General features: G+C 39.3%; 1 protein-coding gene across 9 annotated transcripts in view; it reads left to right on the forward strand.

Annotated features, from left to right (window-relative positions):
* Positions 1–20406, forward strand: part of PCSK5 (proprotein convertase subtilisin/kexin type 5) — a 465151-nt gene that overhangs the window by 226668 nt on the left and 218077 nt on the right. For all 9 annotated transcript variants that reach the window (XM_082401326.1, XM_082401328.1, XM_082401327.1 and 6 more), the window contains one exon: positions 17307–17410. In XM_082401326.1, coding sequence (XP_082257452.1) covers positions 17307–17410 — 104 coding nt within the window. The remainder of the gene's footprint in view (positions 1–17306; positions 17411–20406) is intronic.

A 20406-nucleotide genomic window follows, 5' to 3' on the forward strand; every position in this document is an offset into this window, starting at 1 on the left:
TTTGTATTCTGCATCATTATTTCAATTCTCTACATCCACTCAACAATATCCATATCTGTATCACTTTACTCCCTGCAATGCAAACTCTGCTATTTCTAATACCACTTTATACTCCTTGTAATCTTGCTTTCTCTAGGCTTCTATTTTGATATCTCAACTTGCTTTATTGATTGATTGATTCCTTTCTTTTGCACTATCTTTTCCATGGGCTCCATATTATTGTTGTTTTTCTTCCATGGCTTTCTTCTCTCTTTTTCTTTGTTTTTCCTGTCCTTTCCACTCTTCTCTCCCCCCCCCCCCACCCTTTGTTTAAACATCTTTATTGAGTATAATTGCTTTACATTGTTGTGTTAGTTGCTGCTGTATAATAAAGTGAATCAGCTCTACGTATACAAATATCCCCATATCCCTTCCCTCTTGCGTCTCCCTCCCACCCTCCCTATTGCACCCCTCTAGGTGGACACAAAGCACCAAACTGATCTCCCTGTGCTATGCGGCTGCTTCCCACTAGCTATCTGTTTTACACTTGGTAGTGTATATATGTCCATGCCACTCTCTCACTTCGTCTCAGCTTACCCTTCCCCCTCCCCATGTCATCAGGTCCATTCTCTACGTCTGTGTCTTTATTCCTGTTCTACCCCTAGGTTCCTCAGAACCTTTTTTTTTTTTTTTTTTAGATTCCATATATATATGTGATAACATACGGTATTTGTTTTTCTCTTTCTGACTTACTTCACTCTGTATGACAGACTCTAGGTCATCCACCTCACTACAAATAACTCAATTTCGTTTCTTTTTAGGGTTGAGTGATATTCCATTGTATATACGTGCCACAACTTTTTTATCCATTCATCTGTCGATGGACACTTAGATTGCTTCCATGTCCTGGCTATTGTAAATAGTGCTGCAGTGAACATTGTGGTACATGACTCCTTTTGAATTATCGTTTTCTCAGGGTATGTGCCCAGTAGTGGGATTGCTGGGTCATATGGTAGTTATATTTTTAGCTTTTTGAGGAACCTCCATACTGTTCTCCATAGTGGCTGTATCAGTTTACATTCCCACCAACAGTGCAAGAGGATTCCCTTTTCTCCACACCCTCTCCAGCATTTGTTGTTTGTAGATTTTTTGCTGATGGACATTCTGACCAGTGTGAGGTAATACCTCATTGTAGTTTTGATTTCCATTTCTCTAATAACTAGTGATGTTGAGCATCCTTTCATGTGTTTGTTGGCAATCTGTATATATTTTTTAGAGAAATGTCTATTTAGGTCTTCTGCCCATTTTTGGATTGGGTTGTTTATTTTTTTTGATATTGAGCTGCATGAGCTGCTTGTATATTTTGGGATTAATTCTTTGTCAGTTGCTTCATTTGCAAATATTTTCTCCCATTCTGAGGGTTGTCTTTTCGTCTGTTTATGGTTTCCTTTGCTGTGCAAAAGCTTTTAAGTTTCATTAGGTCCCATTTGTTTATTTTTGATATTATTTCCATTACTCAGGGAGGTGGGTCAAAAAAGATCTTGCTGTGATTTATGTCATAGAGTGTTCTGCCTATGTTTTCCTCTAAGAGTTTTATAGTGTCTGGCCTTGCATTTAGGTCTTAAATCCATTTTGAGTTTATTTTTGTGTATGGTGTTAGGGACTGTTCTAACTTCATTCTTTTACATGTAGCTGTCCAGTTTTCCCAGCAGCACTTATTGAAGAGGCTGCCTTTTCTCCATTGTATATTCTTGCCTCCTTTGTCAAAGATAAGGTGACCATATGAGCATGGGTTTATCTCTGGGCTTTCTATCCTGTCCCATTTATCTATAATGCTGTTTTGTGCCAGTACCATACTGTCTTGATTACTGTAGCTTTGTGGTATAGTTTAAAGTCAGGGAGCCTGATCCTCCAGCTCCGTTTTTCTTCCTCAAGATTGCTTTGGCTATTCAGGGTCTTTTGTGTTTCCATACAAATTGTGAAATTTTTGGTTTTAGTTCTGTAAAAAGTGCCATTGGTAGTTTGATAGGGATTGCACTGGATCTGTAGCTTGCTTTGGGTAGTATAGTCATTTTCACAATGTTGATACTTCCAAACCAAGAACATGGTATATCTCTCCATCTGTTTGTGTCATCTTTAATTTCTTTCATCAGTGTCTTCTAGTTTTCTGCATACAGGTATTTTGTCTCCTTAGGTACGTTTTTGTTGTTGTTGTTGTTGTTGTTTTCTTATATAAATTTATTTATTTAATTTTTTTTGGCTGCATTGGGTCTTCGTTGCTGCGCGCAGGCTTTCTCTATTTGCAGCGAGTGAGGGCTACTCTTCATGGCAGTGCGCGGGCTTCTCATTGCAGTGGCTTCTCTTGTTGCGGAGCATGGGCTCTAGGTGCACAGGCTTCCGTAGTTGTAGCACGCAGGCTCAGTAGTTGTGGCTCGCGGGCTCTAGAGCTCAGGCTCAGTAGTTGTGGCATACAGGCCTACTTGCTCCACGGCATGTGGGATCTTCCTGGACCAGGGCTCAAACCTTGTCTTCTGTATTGGCAGGTGGATTCTCAAACACTGCACCACCAGGGAAGCCCTTTAGGTAGGTTTATTCCTAGGTATTTTATTCTTTTTCTTGCAGTGGTAAATGGGAGTGTTTCCTTAATTTCTCTTTCAGATTTTTCATCATTAGTGTGCAGGAATGCAAGAGATTTCTGTGCATTAATTTTGTATCCTGCTACTTTACCGAATTCATTGATTAGCTCTAGTAGTTTTCTGGTAGCATCTTTAGGATTCTCTATGTATAGTATCATGTCATCTGCAAACAGTGACCATTTTACTTCTTTTCTGATTTGGATTCCTTTTATTTGTTTTTCTTCTCTGATTGCTGTGGCTAAAACTTCCAAAACTATGTTGAATAATAGTGGTGAGAGTGGGCAACCTTGTCTTGTTCCTAATCTTGGTGGAAATGGTTTCAGTTTTTCACCATTGAGAATGATGTTGGCTGTGAGTTGGTCATATATGGCCTTTATTATGTTGAGGTAGGTTCCCTCTCTGCCTACTTTCTGGACAGTTGTGATAAATGGGTGTTGAATTTTTCAAAAGCTTTTTCTGCATCTACTGAGATTATCATATGGTTTTCATTCTTCAATTTGTTAATATGGTGTATCACAATGATTGATTTGTGTATGTTGAAGAATCCTTGCATTCCTGGGATAAATCCCACTTGATCATGGTGTATGATCCTTTTAATGTGCTGCTGGATTCTGTTTGCTAATATTTTGCTGAGGATTTTTGCATCTATGTTCATCACTGATATTGGCCTGTAGTTTTCTTTTTTGGTGACATCTTTGTCTGGTTTTGGTTTCAGGGTGATGGTGGTCTTGTAGAATGAGTTGGAAGTGTTCATCCCTCTGCTATATTTTGGAAGAGTTTGAGAAGGATGAGTGTTAGCTCTTCTCTAAATGTTTGATAGAATTCTCGTGTGAAGCCATCTGGTCCTGGGCTTTTGTTTGTTGGAAGATTTTAAATCACAGTTTCAATGTCAGTGCTTGTGATTGGTATGTTTATATTTTCTATTTCTTCCTGCTTCAGTCTCGGAAGGTTGTGCTTTTCCAAGAATTAGTCCATTTCTTCCAGGTTTTCCATTTTATTGGCATAGAGTTGCTTGTAGTAATCTCTCATGATCCTTTGTATTTCTGCAGTGTCAGTTGTTACTTCTCCTTTTTTCACTTCTAATTTTATTGATTTGAGTCTTCTCCCTTTTTTTCTTGATGAGACTGGCTAATAGTTTATCAGTTTTGTTTATCTTCTCAAAGAACCAGCTTTTAGTTTTATTGATCTTTGCTATCATTTCCTTCATTTCTTTTTCATTTATTTCTGATCTGGTCTTTATGATTTCTTTCCTTCTGCTAACTTTGGGGGGTTTTTTGTTCTTCTTTCTCTAGTTGCTTTAGGTGTAAGTTTAGGTTGTTTATTTCAGATTTTTCTTGTTTCTTGAGGAAGGATTGTATTGCTATAAACTTCCCTCTTAGAACTGCTTTTGCTGCATCCCATAGGTTTGGAGCCATCATGTTTTCATTGTCATTTGTTTCTAGGTATTTTTTTATTTCCTCTTTGATTTCTTCACTGATCTCTTGATTATTTAGTAGCATTTTGTTTAGCCTCCATACATTTGTATTTTTTACAGTTTTTTTCCTATAATTGATATCTAGTCTCATTGCATTGTGGTCGGAAAGGATACCTGATATGATTTCAGTTTTCTTAAATTGACCAAGGCTTGATTTGTGACCCAAGATATGATCTATCCTGGAGAATGTTCCATGAGCACTTGAGAAGAAGGTGTGTTCTGTTGTTTTTGGATGGAATGTCCCATAAATATCAGTTAAGTTCATCTTGTTTAATGTATCATTTAAAACTTGTGTTTCCTTATTTATTTGCATTTTGATTGATCTGTCCATTGGTGAAAGTAGGGTGTTAAAGTCCCCTACTATTATCGTGTTTCTGTCGATTTCCCCTTTTATGGCTGTTAGCATTTGCCTTATGTATTGAGGTGCTCCTATGTTGGGTGCATAAAATTTTACAATTGTTCTATCTTCTTGGATTGATACCTTGATTATTATGAAGTGTCCCTCTTTGTGTCTTGTAATAGTCTTTATTTTAAAGTCTATTTTATCTGATATGAGTATTGCTACTCCCGCTTTCTTCTGATTTCCATTTGCATGGAATATCTTTTTCCATCCCCTCACTTTCGGTCTCTTTGTGTCCCTGGGTCTGAAGTGGGTCTCTTGTAGACAGCATATATACGGGTCTTGTTTTCATATCCATTCAGCCAGTCTATGTCTTTTGGTTGGAGCATTTAATCCATTTACATTTAAGGTTAATTATCAATATGTATGTTCCTATTACCATTTTCTTAATTGTTTTGTCTTTGGTATTGTAGGTCTTTTCCTTCTCTTGTGTTTCCTGCCTAGAGAAGTTCCTTTAGCATTTGTTGTAAAGTTGGTTTGGTGGTGCTAAATTCTCTTAGCTTTTGCTTGTCTGTAAATGTTTTAATTTCCTCGTCAAATCTGAATGAGGTCCTTGCTGAGTACAGTAATCTTGGTTGTAGGTTTTTCCCTTTCATCATTTTAAATATGTCCTGCCACACCCTTCTGGCTTGCAGAATGTCTGCTGAGAAACCAGTTGTTAACCTTATGGGATTCCCTTGTATGTTATTTGTTGCTTTTCCCTTGCTGCTTTTAATATTTGTTCTTTGTATTTAATTTTTGATAGTTTGATTAATATGTGTCTTGGCGTGTTTCTCCTTGGATTTATCCTGTATGGGACTCTCTGCGCTTCCTGGACTTGATTACTTCCTTTCCCATATTGGGGAAGTTTTCAACTATAATCTCCTCAAATATTTTCTCAATCCCTTTCTTTTTCCCTTCTTCTTCTGGGACCCCTATAATTTGAATGTTGGTGTGTTTAATGTTTTCCCAGAGATCTCTGAGACTGTCCTCAGTTCTTTGCATTCTTTTTTCTTTATTCTGCTCTGCAGTATTTATTTCCACTATTTTAACTTCCAGGTCACTTATCCGTTCTTCTGCCTCAGTTATTCTGCTATTGATTCCTTCTAGAGAATTTTCAGTTTCATTTATTGTGTTGTTCATCATTGTTTGTTTGCTCTTTAGTTCTTCTAGGTCCTTGTTAAACATTTCTTGTATTTTCTCCATTCTATTTCCAAGATTTTGGATCCTCTTTACCATCATTACTCTGAATTCTTTTTCAGGTAGACTGCCTATTTCCTCTTCATTTGTTTGGTTGGGTGGGTTTTTACCTTGCTCCTTCATCTGCTGCATATTTCTCTGTCTTCTCATTTTGCTTAACTTACTGTGTTTGGGGTCTCCTTTTCGCAGGCTGCAGGTTCGTAGTTCCCGTTTTTTAGTGACTGCCCCCAGTGGGTAAGGTTGGTTCAGTGGGTTGTGTAGGCTTCCTGGTGGATGGGACTGGTGCCTGTGTTCTGGTGGATGAGGCTGGATCTTGTCTTTCTGGTGGGCAGGACCATGTCCGGTGGTGTGTTTTGGGGTGTCTGTGACCTTTTTATGATTTTAGGCAGCCTCTCTGCTAAGGGGTGGGGGTGGGTTCCTGTCTTGCTAGTTGTTTGGCATGGGCTATCTAACACTGGAGCTTGCTGGTCATTGAGTGGAGCTGGGTCTTAGCGTTGAGATGGAGATCTCTGGGAGAGCTCTCGCCAGTTGATATGACATGGGGCTGGTGGTCCAATGTCCTGGACTCGGCTCTCCCACCTCAGAGGCTCAGTCCTGACAACCAGCTGGAGCACCATGGCCCTGTCAGCCACATGGCTCAGAAAAAAAGGGTGAGGAAAGAAAGACAGAAAGAAAGAGAGAGAGAGAGAGAGAGAGGGGGGGGGGGAGGGAGGGGGAGAGAGAGAGAGAGAGAGAGAGAGAGAAAATAAAGTTATTAAAAGAAAATCTTTTTAAATAAAAAAAAGAAGAGAGCAACCAAACCAATAAACAAATCCACCAATGATAATAAGTAGTAAAAACGTTGTCCATTCAGGTATTCCACAGATGCAGGGTACATCAAGTTGATTGTGGAGATTTAATCCGCTGCTCCTGAGGCTGCTGGGAGAGATTTCCCTTTCTCTTCTTTGTTCGCACAGCTCCTGGGGTTCAGCTTTCGATTTGGCCCTGCCTCTGCATGTAGGTCACCCTCTGGCATCTGTTCTTCACCCAGACAGAAGCAGGTTAAAGGAGCAGCTGCTTCGGGGGCTCTGGCTCACTCAGGCGGGGGGAGGGAGGGGTACAGATGCGGGGCGAGCCTGCGGCAGCAGAGGCCAGCATGACATTGCACCAGCCTGAGGCACACCGTGTGTTCTCCCGGGGACGTTGTCCCCGGATCACGGGACCCTGACAGTGGCGGGCTGCACAGGCTCCCAGAGGGGAGGTGTGGAGAGTGACCTGTGCTTGCACACAGGCTTCTTGGTGGCGGCAGCAGCAGCCTTAGCGTCTCATGCCCGTCTCTGGGGTCCGCGCTGATAGCTGTAGCTCATGCCCATCTCTGGGCTCGTTTAGGCGGCGCTCTGAATTCCCTCTCCTCGCACATCCCGAAACAATGGTCTCTTGCCTCTTAGGCAGTTCCAGACTTTTTCCGAGACTCCCTCCCCACTAGCTGTGGCGCACTAGCCCCCTTCAGGCTGTGTTCACGCACCCAACCCCAGTCCTCTCCCTGGGATCTGACCTCCGAAGCCCGAGCCTCAGCTCCCAGCCCCCACCCGCCCCGGCGGGTGAGCAGACAAGCCTCTCGGGCTGGTGAGTGCTGGTCCGCACCGCTCCTCTGTACGGGAGTCTCTCCGCTTTGCCCTCCGCACCCCTGTTACTGCGCTCTCCCTCTTGGCTCCGAAGCTTCCCCTCACCCCCCCGACCCCCATCCCTGCCATTGAAGGGGCTTCCTAGTGTGTGGAAACTTTTCCTCCTTCACACTTTCCTCCCAGTGGTGCAGGTCCCCTCCCTATTCTTTTGTCTCTGTTTTTTCTTTTTTCTTTTGCCCTACCCAGGTCCGTGGGGAGTTTCTTGCCTTTGGGAAGTCTGACGTCTTCTGCCAGCCTTCAGTAGGTGTTCTGTAGGAGTTGTTCCGCATGTAGATGTATTTCTGATGTATTTGTGGGGAGGAAGGCGATGTCCACATCTTACTTCTCCACCATCTTGAAGGTCCATCCTGCACTCTTCTCTTATGCTTCTTTTACCTTAAATTATTTTTTCCTTCCTTTCTTTCTTTCTTTGTTTCTATTCTTTGCTTTTTTTAAATTCTCAGTGAGAAACTCTGGCTTCAAAAAGGGTGTGATGATGAGCTGCTCTGACTAGCGTCCAGGCACAGACCTACTCAAATCTGCCATTGAATTGTGGAATGAGGGACAAAACCCCCAGTCAACTCTGAGACGCTGGTAGAGATCCATCCAAAGTGAGGATGCTGAGTGAGGACAGGATCATTTCCTACCCCTACTATAAAAACTGGAGGCTTGCTGGCCAGTCCCTACAATGATTGTTACCCTGACTCTTCTCCTTGTGACCCCCTTCTCCAGTACAAGACAACATGGTGGTGGAATAGGTCAGACCTAGGGCTCTGGAGTCTGACTGCCTGTAGCCAATTTCAGCTTTTGCTAGTCATGTGACCCTAACAGGGTCATTAAACTTTCCCTGCTTTGATTTCCTTATTTTAGTAATAAAAATAATAATAGTACCTGTCTCATAGGATTGTTGTGAGAAATAATGAATATTGAGTACTTTTCACAATGTGCCTGGCACACAGTGAGTACTCAATAAATGCTATCTAATACTCTGTACTTTTGGAGATACATATTTTAGGAATTGTATTTAATAGCTAAGTGGGGCTGGTACAACAGGAAATCCGCAAGTGAAGATGTTGGTTCAGAAACTCAAGGCTACCAAGGCCAAAGTCTGTGTTATCTCTTGACTTTTTCTTAATGGCTGCTGCAGTGCCAGCCATCACATCCACATTCAGGTAAAAAGAGGAAGGAAAGAGTGAAGGAGGATTAGGCAGTGCCTGCAGTAGGAAAGCACAGACTTTCTCAGAAATGCTCAGTAGACTCCCACTTATGTTTTATTAGTCACAACTCTGTCTCTTGTGTACCCCTCACTGGAAAGACCTGATTTTTGGCATCCCAACATATAGAGTAGGGGAGGCAATAGAAAAGAAAGTTGGAATTTATCCTCTATTTTCTGCCACAGTTTCTGGGAATTGAGACACTGATAATACGGACAGGAGAGATATCGGAGTTAATACGTGGGCTGCCTTGAAAATAAAAAAGGAGTTCTTGTCCGGTAGTGAATTATGTACCTGCATTTTTAGCCCATTAATATCTTGGGTCTTTAATTTGGTAGACAGGGAAACAGGGCTGAGGTTTGAGGGGTTTTGTTACTTTTATTCCCTCTACTTTCCTTTAGGTGACAAGCCAGCTTTGTTTTCTTAATGTGAAGTATGGGAAAGTTAAACATTATTTTTTTCAGTCCAGTCACATCAGCCATAGGGTTATTTAAAATACCTCCAGAACTGTTGTAATAGATTTCTATTCATCTCAGTTGATCTTTTCCTCGGAGTGTGTGTGTGTGTGTGTGTAGCATGAAATTTTTGAAAAATGTTTTTCGTTACTATTTTAGTCTAATAATTTAAAAAATTGCTAGGAGTTTACATAATGAACCAGGAGTGTCTAAAGTAGAATAACATTTATTTAAAATTCTAGAATCCAAAATGCTTAGTCATTTTCATTTAAGTTTAAAATTAAAACTGAACTTTGAAAACCTTTGTTTAAAAACATAAGCATGTAGAAAAGGATCATTTTACTTCTTTGTACTTAATAGGAAAAAAATAATGAGAAAAATGCTGTAAAGTAATTTAAAATAATAGTGAGAACAGAGATGCAACCAAATATTTTTTGTTGCCTGTCCAAGGGTTCACCTGCTGGCTTTTGAGGTAGGAACTCTGCAGATCCTTGAACTATGTAGAAAAAGTTTCAAAACACTTCAGTCTGATAGTTCAGTTAAGCGAATAAGTACGTTCAAAGTCTTCATCCTAACATTTGGTACTTGAAAAGCACTAGGATAGCAAACCAAAGAACAATTCACCATCCTTTACAACATCACATCAATGGCCAACCATCAAAAGGGAAGATCTTCGCACAAATAGAGAGGGTTTGTTACAATCACAGCGGGTACAAACAGTTCTTTCCCAACCAGTTGCTGCCTCCACCATCAGCTTTTAAAACCAGAGCTTTTTGACACATCTTAGTAGCATTATTATTTCACTAAGCAGAAATATACCAAGGTGTTGAAGATGCTATTTTGTTCATCTATTACAGAAACTAAAAATCATACTATTAAAATTTAGGAGCATAGAGGAAAACTTAGCTTAATTAAATGACAATTCATCAGATGCTAGTATAAATTCAGAAAGTGGTCCTTCTGAATTTTTCTGGGATGATAGGTTGTTCATCTCAAGTAATCATAATGACTGCTGTCTTTGAGAGCCTTTCATGTGCCAGGCACTTTATATTCATTACCTCAAATTCTTGCAACCAAGAATTTGAGCTAATGAATTTGTCTCCACATTTCAGGTGGGAAACTGAGTCCAGAGAATTTTAGTAAATATACTAGGGTGACAGACCTATTAAGTAGCAGGTCATGATTTACCCCAAGTCTTCCTGACTCTAAAGCACAATTTATACCATTCTCAAGTGATTAGAAACTATGTTTATTATTATTTTGAGAACAAATTTAAATTAGAAATAAATAATGGGGGCCACAGTGTCTTTCTGCAGGACAAGGTCAGTTAGCTTAAAATTATGTATTTATTCATGCCTAGTGTTAGGTAGCCTACAAAATTAGCAGAAAAGGGGGAGTGAGCTGTGTCCTCCAGTTTCTTTCCCAGACTTGAGCTTCTCCCAGCTTGACCAGGATAAACTTAGGGAGGAAGCTCTCATACCAACACATTTGGTCTACTTCAAACAGTTTCAAAGATTGGGGACAAAAATGAGAGTTGGATTTAGATTCCAGGTTATGGTTGCATAAAGACAGAGACCTTTTTTTTTCATTTATTTTTATTTTTTATTGAAGTATAGTTGATTTACAATGTTGTGTTAGTTTCAGGTGTACAGCAAAGTGATTCAGTTATATATACATATATATATGTGTGTGTATATATATGCATTTCAGATTCTTTTCCCTTATAGGTTATTACAAAATATTGAGTATAGTTCCCTGTGCTATATAGTAGGTCCTTGTTGGTTATCTATTTTATATATGTGTGTATATGTTAATCCCAAACTCCTAATTTATCCCTCCCCCACCCCAACCTTTCCCCTTTGGTAACCATAAGTTTGTTTTCTATGTCTGTGGGTCTATTTCTGTTTTGTAATTAAGTTCATTTGTATCATTTTTTTAGATTCCACATATAAGTGATATCATATGATATTTGTCTTTCTCTGTCTTCACTTAGTATGATAATCTCTAGGTCCATCCTTGTTGCTGCAAATAGCATTATTTCATTCTTTTTTATGGCTGTGTAACATTCCATTGTGTATATATACCACATCTTCTTTATCCATTCATCTGTCGATGGACACTTAGGTGCTTCCATGTCTTGGCTATTGTAAATAGTGCTGCTATGAACATTGGGGTGCATGTATCTTTTCGAATTTGAGTTTTCTCCAGATATATGCCCAGGAGTGGGATTGCTGGATCATATGGCAACTCTATTTCTAGTTTTCTGAGGAACCTCCATACTGTTTTCCATAGTAATTGGCTGCACCAATTTACATTCCCACCAACAGTGTAAGAGGGTTCCTTTTAGGAGAGCGGGCTTTAGAATGGCCAGAATTTATAGTCTCAGGGTAATATTCTCAGAGGGAATTGAGTGTACACAAGAGCAGGTGGAAAGAAAGTTCCATGATCATGAATTGATTTCAATGCATATGATCTCAACTTAGTGTACCTCTGGCTGACCACTCATCAGGTTTTATTCCATAAGCATTTACATAACAAAGTATTTCAAGGAAATGATTATTGAGCTTACAAACAAAATAATCATTTTTAAGGCTGCAGAAAACTTAATTGATGTCTTTCAGGTATAATGACAAATCCTACAGATAAGCTGGGATTTATAATGGAAAGAAGGCACTTCAGTTTAAATGACAGAATTTTTCTTTGTAAATTGGGGGCTATCTTAAGTGTGTTTATAAACCAAATTTCCACACCTTTGGTTTAGACTAAATTCAGGGAATCAGTGAGTGGTTTCACAAAAGAGTAAAATAAAAATTTGACTTAGGTGATCTCCAACCAGTTTTTTCTTTTATCTTTTCTGCTTTGATTCAGGTGTGGATGGATCCTAAGCAGGGATCCTGGTGATACCAATACAAATCATATTTCTAAATCTGGAGGTATTAATAACTGTGTTTTCTGTTACTGCAACGCAGCTTTAGACCCAGCACTTTTGAATTAATATAGAACACAGAACAAATGCACTCCCATTAGGGATACACTCCTGCTCGTAGTGGGACTCACCACCTGGCAATCCCTTTGGGCTCTTCATTACCTGACAAAAGAAGATTGGTTTCCTTTGTTGAAAGGTCTGTATTTTATTCTTGAATCATCGCTGGCACATACTGGCTGCAGTCAGAGTAATGTTTTTCCTCAATCTCTGCAGGCTTTAAACACTTCTGCCTCATCTTGGTTCTTCCAGCTCACAATGAATCCTTTCCCATAATTGCTGACTTATTTAGCATCTGTACAATGACGTTCATTTTCTGGCTACTGATTCCCATTTTTCTTTTACACAATCTTAAGAAACATAAAAGGAGACTGCTTTGGCCTTGGATTTTTGCTTGACTAGTAAGTTGGATATTTGATGATTGCTGATTGCTCTTGCTGTTTCCCTATATGTCTGGTCCACGTAATCGCTCATCCTCGCTTTAGATGGAATCACTCTTGTATTTAAAGACGATTGTCCTGTTTAGGAAACGGTTTTCATTATCTGGATTCGCTATTGCTCCTCTTATTGATCTATTCTTTTTCTATAATAAGATGTGTATTCATTTTTCCTTTTATCAGTTGTCCTTAAACTGCCTATGATGATAGATCCATCTGGGGGCTTGGGGGGGAAGGTGAGTTCTTTTTTCTCTTTAATAAATGCAGGTGAATAAGTCACTCAGGATTTAAAATTGGTCCTTGGTTTTAAGGACCACCAAGTACAGATTTATTCACAAGTGTGCAGAATTATCTGGGAACACTCTTGGGGAGGGAATTTTTTTTTTTAAGTGCTAGCAGTTGCACTTAGACGTCCTACAAGAAGCACTAGACAGAATGTCTCTCCCGGGATATGTCCTACTTCTTCTAAAACCTGTTGTTGGGCCCATGAAATACTTTGAACTGCTCAGAACAAAAATGTAATACAAACACCAGGTAGTGATAGTGTCGTTCATGATCCTATTTTTGCAGCGGGAGACTAGAAGTATTTGAGATGAGGTTCAGCTGAGGTTCCCTCGCTGGAGAAGAGTTACCTAATCAGGCTTTAAACCACATCAAAGTGTGAGTGTGTCAGGCAAGGTGACAAGTTCATACCAAATGTTAAGAAAAGGTACAATGTTATGACATCTAGTATAAAATATTATTTTATAAAAAAGAGTATGATTTTTCCTAGTTCAGTATCTTTCTGTTTACCTTCTTGATAGAATGTGCCAAAGTTAGGCCTTTGGAACCTGAAAATCAAATTAGGACTCAAGAATCTCCTGAATTCTGTGGCAAACAAAACTCAGCCAACTGAGTTGAGAGAGAGAGAGTATGGGCACAAAAATTGTATGACCATGAGGACAGAACATGCGACACTTGGCTTCCTGATCCAGCTGTTAGAGAACCACCTGACAAGCCGCTGTGTGTACATTCATTTCACCTTTATGGGTCCATGTGGAGATGGTATTAAATAGTGTTTGGTAGCATATTATCATAGCCAAGTGCAGTTGGTTTGAATTGTAGCTCTACCACGACCTACCTATATGTCCTTGAGTTACTGTGTGGAACTCAAAGTCTCACTTTTGTCATCTGTGAAATGGGAATAAAAATTTTACCTCCGTCATGTGATTTTTTTAGATTACACAATCATAGTGCATATACAACATACAGTACCTCTCCCTGGCCAAGTGTTCACTAAATGTTGGTTATTATTTTGAGGTCATCAAAGGATGCAAAACTTCCTTACAGGAAAAGATGATACATACAGGACTCCCCAGAAAATCATGTATATTGTATTGCCTTGAAAGGTCATTGTTAACTAGCCACGTTTTGCAGGCATTTATAAATGTGACCTTTTAGTGTATATTGTTATTCAGGGGTAACTGTCAATAATTCCAGGAAGAAACCTGAGGGGTATGTGGCATAACTCCTGGTGGCTTATTATGAGACTGCTGGTCACCGGGCTCAGAGTTGAGAGAAACTGCTCTTTTTTTCCAGGTTGGTTAGATTTTTGGCCTCTTTGATTATTATTTGCCCCAAATCTTTTGGTGCTTTGGCAGTGAAAGGGGTATTGGTTTTCAGAGGCCACTGGAGTGTGGGTCCAGGGTAATTGGCAGGAGGGGGTAGGTTTTAGGAGGTCCTATGTTACCATCGTGGACTGTGTCATTCACGGCACAGGGCACTCTGCTTTCACTCTGTATGTGGTTTACCCCACGTTTGATGACTTCTTCATTCCTACATCATCCCTGTGAGCATAAATACAAATAGGTCATAAAATGTGAATCCGACTTTCCCATAAATAAAAGTCCTCTCAGGATACTAGCCACTTAACCTATGGCTGTTTCCTGAGCTATAATTAATTACCCTCCCACAAGTAGGAACACCACTGATTCCAAAATCCATTGGTTTCCCATATTATCTTTCTCCCTTTATTTTGGTGAAATTCAGGAAATTTTGAAATTAAATCATTTCTGAAGTTGTACATTATCAAATGTCACAGTAAAATTATCTGAATGCCTCCTTTCCATGTGTAGTTTCAATTTCCTGAAGGTAATTTCTCCCTTCTAATTACAAGCACTCCAAGAAGAATTAGTTTGTGCAACTCAGCATGAGAGCAAGTAACTCTCATTTCTTCAGGCTGAGTTGAATGCAGGAGGCTTCCTGAATCTGCCTGAATACAACTGCTTAAGGTACAAGATAAGTGTTTCCTGTTCTGTTATTATTATTCTATTTTTAGAGCTAAGGGTCACTAGGGAAATGGTCTCCCAATGGTCAGAACCTTGTGCTTGATATTTCTAAAGGAATTTTGCCCTGGTGATAGGTAACAGAGAAACTTGTGTTCTTTTCTTTTTTTTTTTTTTTCCTCCTGAAGGATAACATTTAAAATGTGAAAGTTTTAACTGTGTGTTAAATGTTATTTTAAAATTACAAGGTTGAGTTAGACATATTTATCACATCCAAGTGTACTTTTATGGGTCTTGCTGTTTGCTCATGAAAAAATAAAAATATACATGTTCACTTGAGAGGATTTTGCTTTCCCATAAATAAGGGGCTGGAATGTCTTTCCAGACTGAGCTTTTCTGTTGTTGTTTTTGCCCCTCACCCAAGTAACTACACTGGAAAAGGGAATGGAGATTAGCATCGCATTTCAGGCAGAGCTAGAACGTCTTATGTTGAGAGTAGCATTCAGAATTTTCCCTGGACTCATTCTCCTAATTTTCCTGACTGTAGTGCATGGACTCTATTAAATTTTGTTGTGGATTCACTATTAGCCAGCTAAGGGCCAAATCATGCCAACTGTTTTAGAAGCAAAACTTCCGTGCCTCCTGGGATCCATCACACAACCTCCCTCCCTTTCTTCAGAGTTTTGTGCCTTGTCAGGTTCTAAAGTTGGCTCCTAACAAGTGTTGTATCAAAACAAAAATAATTCTGCTTCCATTGTTCTCATATCTTTCAAACTCACTTGGATGGGTTTTAATCCCTTAGTATAAGTTCTTCTATTAATGCAGACTTACAAAATAGTCGAGATCCTATCTTGTCCCTTATGGAAACTTTGAAAATGGCAATAATATTTCTCTTTTATTTGGAATCTGAGAACATAACAAAAAGGTATAAGAACTCTGTAGTACTTTTCTCTCCCCATCTCCTTCATTTTCAAATCAGTAAATAGGAGCTGTGGCTCTTACTTTAGCAAAATGATGTACTGTCTACCACTTATAATGGTTTATTATGCACCAGGAACAAGGTTAAGTACTTGGCATGGCAGTTGACTCTTGAACAACATAGGTTTGAACTGCACAGGTCCGCTTATACGCAGATTTTTTTTCACTAAATACGTACTACATGATCCGCTGTTGGTTGAATATATGGATGCAGAACCGTGACTACGGAGGGCCAACTATAAGTTATACTCAGATTTTTGACTGCTCAGGGGTCGGTGCCCCTAACTTCCACGTTGTTCAAGGGACAACTATACTTTGATTCAGTTGGTACAAGGAAGTAAAGTAGATATTAACATCCACATTCTAAGTGGGGAAACTGACACTTTGGGAAGTCAATTTCACATATGTAGAAAATGAAGGAACCAGAATCTGATCACTGGGCCCCCTATCATTAGGAGGGCGCCCTCAAAAACACGTATATGCTGAGTGTGATAGGAAAATGTAGTATCAAGTGAAGCAGTGTGCCGCTTCATCATTGATAATTAGCTATAAAGATACCACATTCTCCCTCTGCCTGGGAGACACCAGTGTGCATACGTGCCCATACGAGGGGGTACAGAGATTACCACATGCCCCTGTCACACTTCTAGGAAGGTAGCAAGTCATTGTCTCTCCTCCTTCAAATGTTCCGACCCATCCTTTGCAAATATCCTTCTAAAATGAAGGTGGCAGATGAGAAGCAAAGAAAATAACTACACAGCTGCATGATAAGTTGCCATATTTCCTAATTAAGTAAAAAAATTGTCACACCTCACATTCAAGACTGAATTGAATAAGTATCCTGATTAGAATTTCATGCATGCACTGAGTCAAATGCCTTTAGTAAATAACATGTTCTTTGAAAGAGAACAAAAGACTGTGTATATGTACTTGGATTTATTTTCTGTGTGTTTATTAGTATTGCAGTTCTTTGATGAAAGTATCTCCCATTCCGTAGTGTCTTTGTGATCTTCAGTGCCAACAGCCATAAGAAATAGGTATCCAATAATTTAATAACTATTTATTGCAAATTAAGACACTCCCATAGTTTTCTGTGCTTGGGTACCCAGTTTTGGACTCTGTACCACATCCTCTTCCTTTGAGAACACTGAAAATGAAGACTTGGTTTCAGTTGAGACTTTTTCTGTATCCCACACATCCATCCAGAATGGTTAACATTGCTAAGTTCTTTGTTAAATTAAAATCAAGTGCCTGGCTAAACAACTGAACAAGGAATGTTCAAGAGCCCTTCAGTTTTGATTTTAGCTTGTTGTAATTTTCTTATGATGCAAGAGTCTACACGAAGGATGACAGGGCAAGAATTGGGAGCCATTTTGTTGAGGAAACTGGAAATCTTCACCCTTTTAAAAACTTACACTGACTAATATCACATTATTTCTCAAATTAAAGGTTACATTTTCTGCCTCCCTGAGACTAATGTCACTTCTCCAAGTTGAGAACAAGAGCGGCATTTGGCATTTGTTTATCCCAAACCCAAATCGCTGACCCTTTGTTTTTAGTACTTTGCCCTTCTGCTTTCGCTTTTTTAATTTGCTTGTGACTCTCTGCTTCCCCCATCTTTTTTTTTTTTTTGGTACAATGATTCTTACCTTGTCTTTCCCCAGTCCGTTTCTGACCTGGAGAGACGTGCAGCATGTTATTGTAAGGACTTCCCGTGCAGGACATTTGAACGCTAATGACTGGAAAACCAATGCTGCTGGTTTTAAGGGTGAGAACTTCTTTCATATTTTGTCACAGGCAAAATATTTTTATTTTTCCCCCATTTTAAATGGAGAGCAGGAAATAGAACCCATCCAAAGAAACTTTAAATTTTGTACTGACACAGGAAGAGCTTGACCTCTTAGTAGAAAAAAAAAAAGGCAGGTTCCTTTTTTTTTTTTTTTTTAATTAAAACAACACATTTAAGGCAGATTTCCTTGGCTTCCCACATCATAGGTCAGTTTCTTTAAAGGTAACCAACTTCCAAGTATTGTCGACCTATGGGGCTCCTCATTAGTTTACTCTTTGCTGTCATTGATTATCTGAGTGGTATTTGTAACAATGTATTTAAAAATTCCTTACCTTCTGGAGTGATTACTTCCAGGTAATAATAGCTGGTATCTTTTGTTCGTTTGAGGGTAGCGCTGTTAGTTGCTAGGCTGTGCTTTTCTACATATTTTGTTTTTGTTGTGTTTTTTTTTTTCAAACCTTCCACAAACAGAAAAACAGGCATAATTCTAAGACATTACTTTACATAAACTAAAAGTTCTTATGAAGCTTTATAATGTGCAGTCTTAGGCAAGTGTGCACAGGATATAATAAGTGCTGACTATTTTTCCCATGGCTGATAGGGATTCTAGTTCCCTCAAACTATCTTACTAATGGTAGCCATTTTGTTTATTGTCATCCATAAAATATGCTATAATCAAAAGAAAATAATTATATAAAGCAGATGTCCTATAGTGTAGTATCTTTACTCAGGTTTCAGATAATCTAAATTTTAATCCATTAATTTAAGTTACAACAAAGATTACTTTTTGTTGTATCTGCAGACTTAAATTTACTCCCAAGTAATCTTTGTATCATTATATATCCCTATGGATGAAAAACAGTATTCTATAACATAAGGAATATCTACTTAAAAATTACGGTTCTCGTCCTCAGATCATTGGTAATAAGCTGAATAATCCTGGGCAAGTCATTTAATTTTTCTGGGCCCTAACTTCCCCAACTTAAACAATTTAGAAGCTGAGTAATATTATCTACATAGGATATCTTACATATGATTTTAATATATCCTTAGTGTATTATACCCAATGTATATAAATATTCATGCTGAAAATGTAAAGTGTAATTTTAAAAATTATTTGCAAGCAGCTTATTAATCATGCTTTGCCAAAACCTATCAATATGCCAGGGAACCAGCACCATATAAAAGAGTTCTTTGATTAACATCTTCACTGAAAACTTCACTTTTAGAAAAACAGAATGTCCCTCTGCTTTCGAGTATTATCGAATACCTTTCTGTGCTTGTAAATTATATAATGCAGCAGTGTTCAATGAGCTTTTAATCTAAAGCATTGAAAATACCTGTTGGGATCACATTTTCTGAAGCCCAAATCAAGACATGTAGTTCCAGAATAGCAAATGTTATGTGCAGCATCAAAAATATTTGAAATTTCAATTGTTCTAGAAAATCCAGGATGTAATTTGCCATATGTATGTTTCCTTTTGATTAGCTTCCCCATGCTTCCAGCCCCGACTATATAAATCCAGGCAGCCAAGGGGTTGGGTTTGGGGAGGGGGGAAGAAGGGATCAAAACATAACCCTGGCTGGTTCAACACTGCAATGAACTTCTTAGTAGAAGGTTCACAGACTAAGTACATTGACCTCAATGAAGCTGAGGAATCAACTTTAACCCAAATAAAAGTCTTAGTTTTACTTACTCCTTTTTGGCAACTTAAAAAGAGCAAATGGTTCTAATAAAAAATGCAACTCTTTTGAAAACCTCTGTTGGTTTTGGAGAGGGGGAAGCCGAGGATTTAGACTAAATCACCAGATCCAAACCTGAGTCTGAAGGGGGCCATACACTGCTTCTGGCAGGGAGGAAAGAGCATTTTACTATTGCACGTGGCAATATTTAGTATAATATTTCACTCTTCTCTTAGATTGCTGCCAAGAGTAACAATTAAAGTTCACTTTTTCATAGATGAATTACCCTGAACCGTCTGGACTCCCAGTGGAATTGTTTTGTAATTTTGTTGATGGCAAGCCCCATATTTCATCTAAACATGATCATAATAAGAAGGATTTTTTAAGAGTTATTTTCTTCCCTACTCGAAGCATTCCCATCCCCTCCCTAGCGTCCCACAAATAAAAGTGATTAAGGCAGAGGCTAGCAGGAGAAGCGACATGCTTCCGGGAAGGAGAGAATGCAGGTCACTAGGACTGGAAAAAGATGGGCTGACTTTTTATGGAATAAGATCTGAACGAACAAAAAATAGCGAAGGCTTGGAAGAGGTTCATGCAATGAGAGCTCATATTTTAAATTAGGTCAGCCGGCTTTTGCAGGCCTTGCTTAGCGGGAAGACATGGCCAAATGTTTCTCCTTAGGAAAAAACGGAAGTTGCCTGCAAGCAGAAGCCTGCAGCCCTGGGTGCACTCCCTCTTACCACTTGGTTTAGTCCTAACGCTGAGTGAGATGTAGGTATGAAACGAATCTGAAAACACCTGTGCTTCCCTGGGCTTGCTGTTGTGCCCTCACGTTGAGCGATTTAACTTGTCTGAAGAGTGGGTTTTTTTTTTTTTTGAAACCACCAGAATTTTATAAATTGCTTGGCAGGTACTCTTCTGCAGTGGGGCCGTCAGTATGAACATGTGAATTTCCTTCTCATCAGGTAAAGCAGAAGCAGCTCAGAGTAGCAACCAGTTAGGTTTTGGGGTCTTGCCCTCAATAGACTTGATAGTCTTAGTTCTCACTGATAAATTTGGAGAAGCCAACACCCTAAAGATCAGTCTTTCCCCAAACCCTGCCAAGTGCATTTCACACAATGTCCTTACATTTCTTCAGATCTACCCATGTGTGGTCCATCCGAAGCAGAGAACAGAGCCAGATGTTATAGGAACTAGACTGGTGTGGGTCTCCTCTCAAGGCAGACTTGATCCACTCTTACCCACATGTGTTAATGGGCCTGGATTCCTGGCTCCTGGAAGGGGATTCCCTC

This window comes from Balaenoptera borealis, assembly GCF_965194805.1.
Source record: "Balaenoptera borealis genome assembly, chromosome: 8".
Classification (NCBI taxonomy): Eukaryota; Metazoa; Chordata; class Mammalia; order Artiodactyla; family Balaenopteridae; genus Balaenoptera; species Balaenoptera borealis.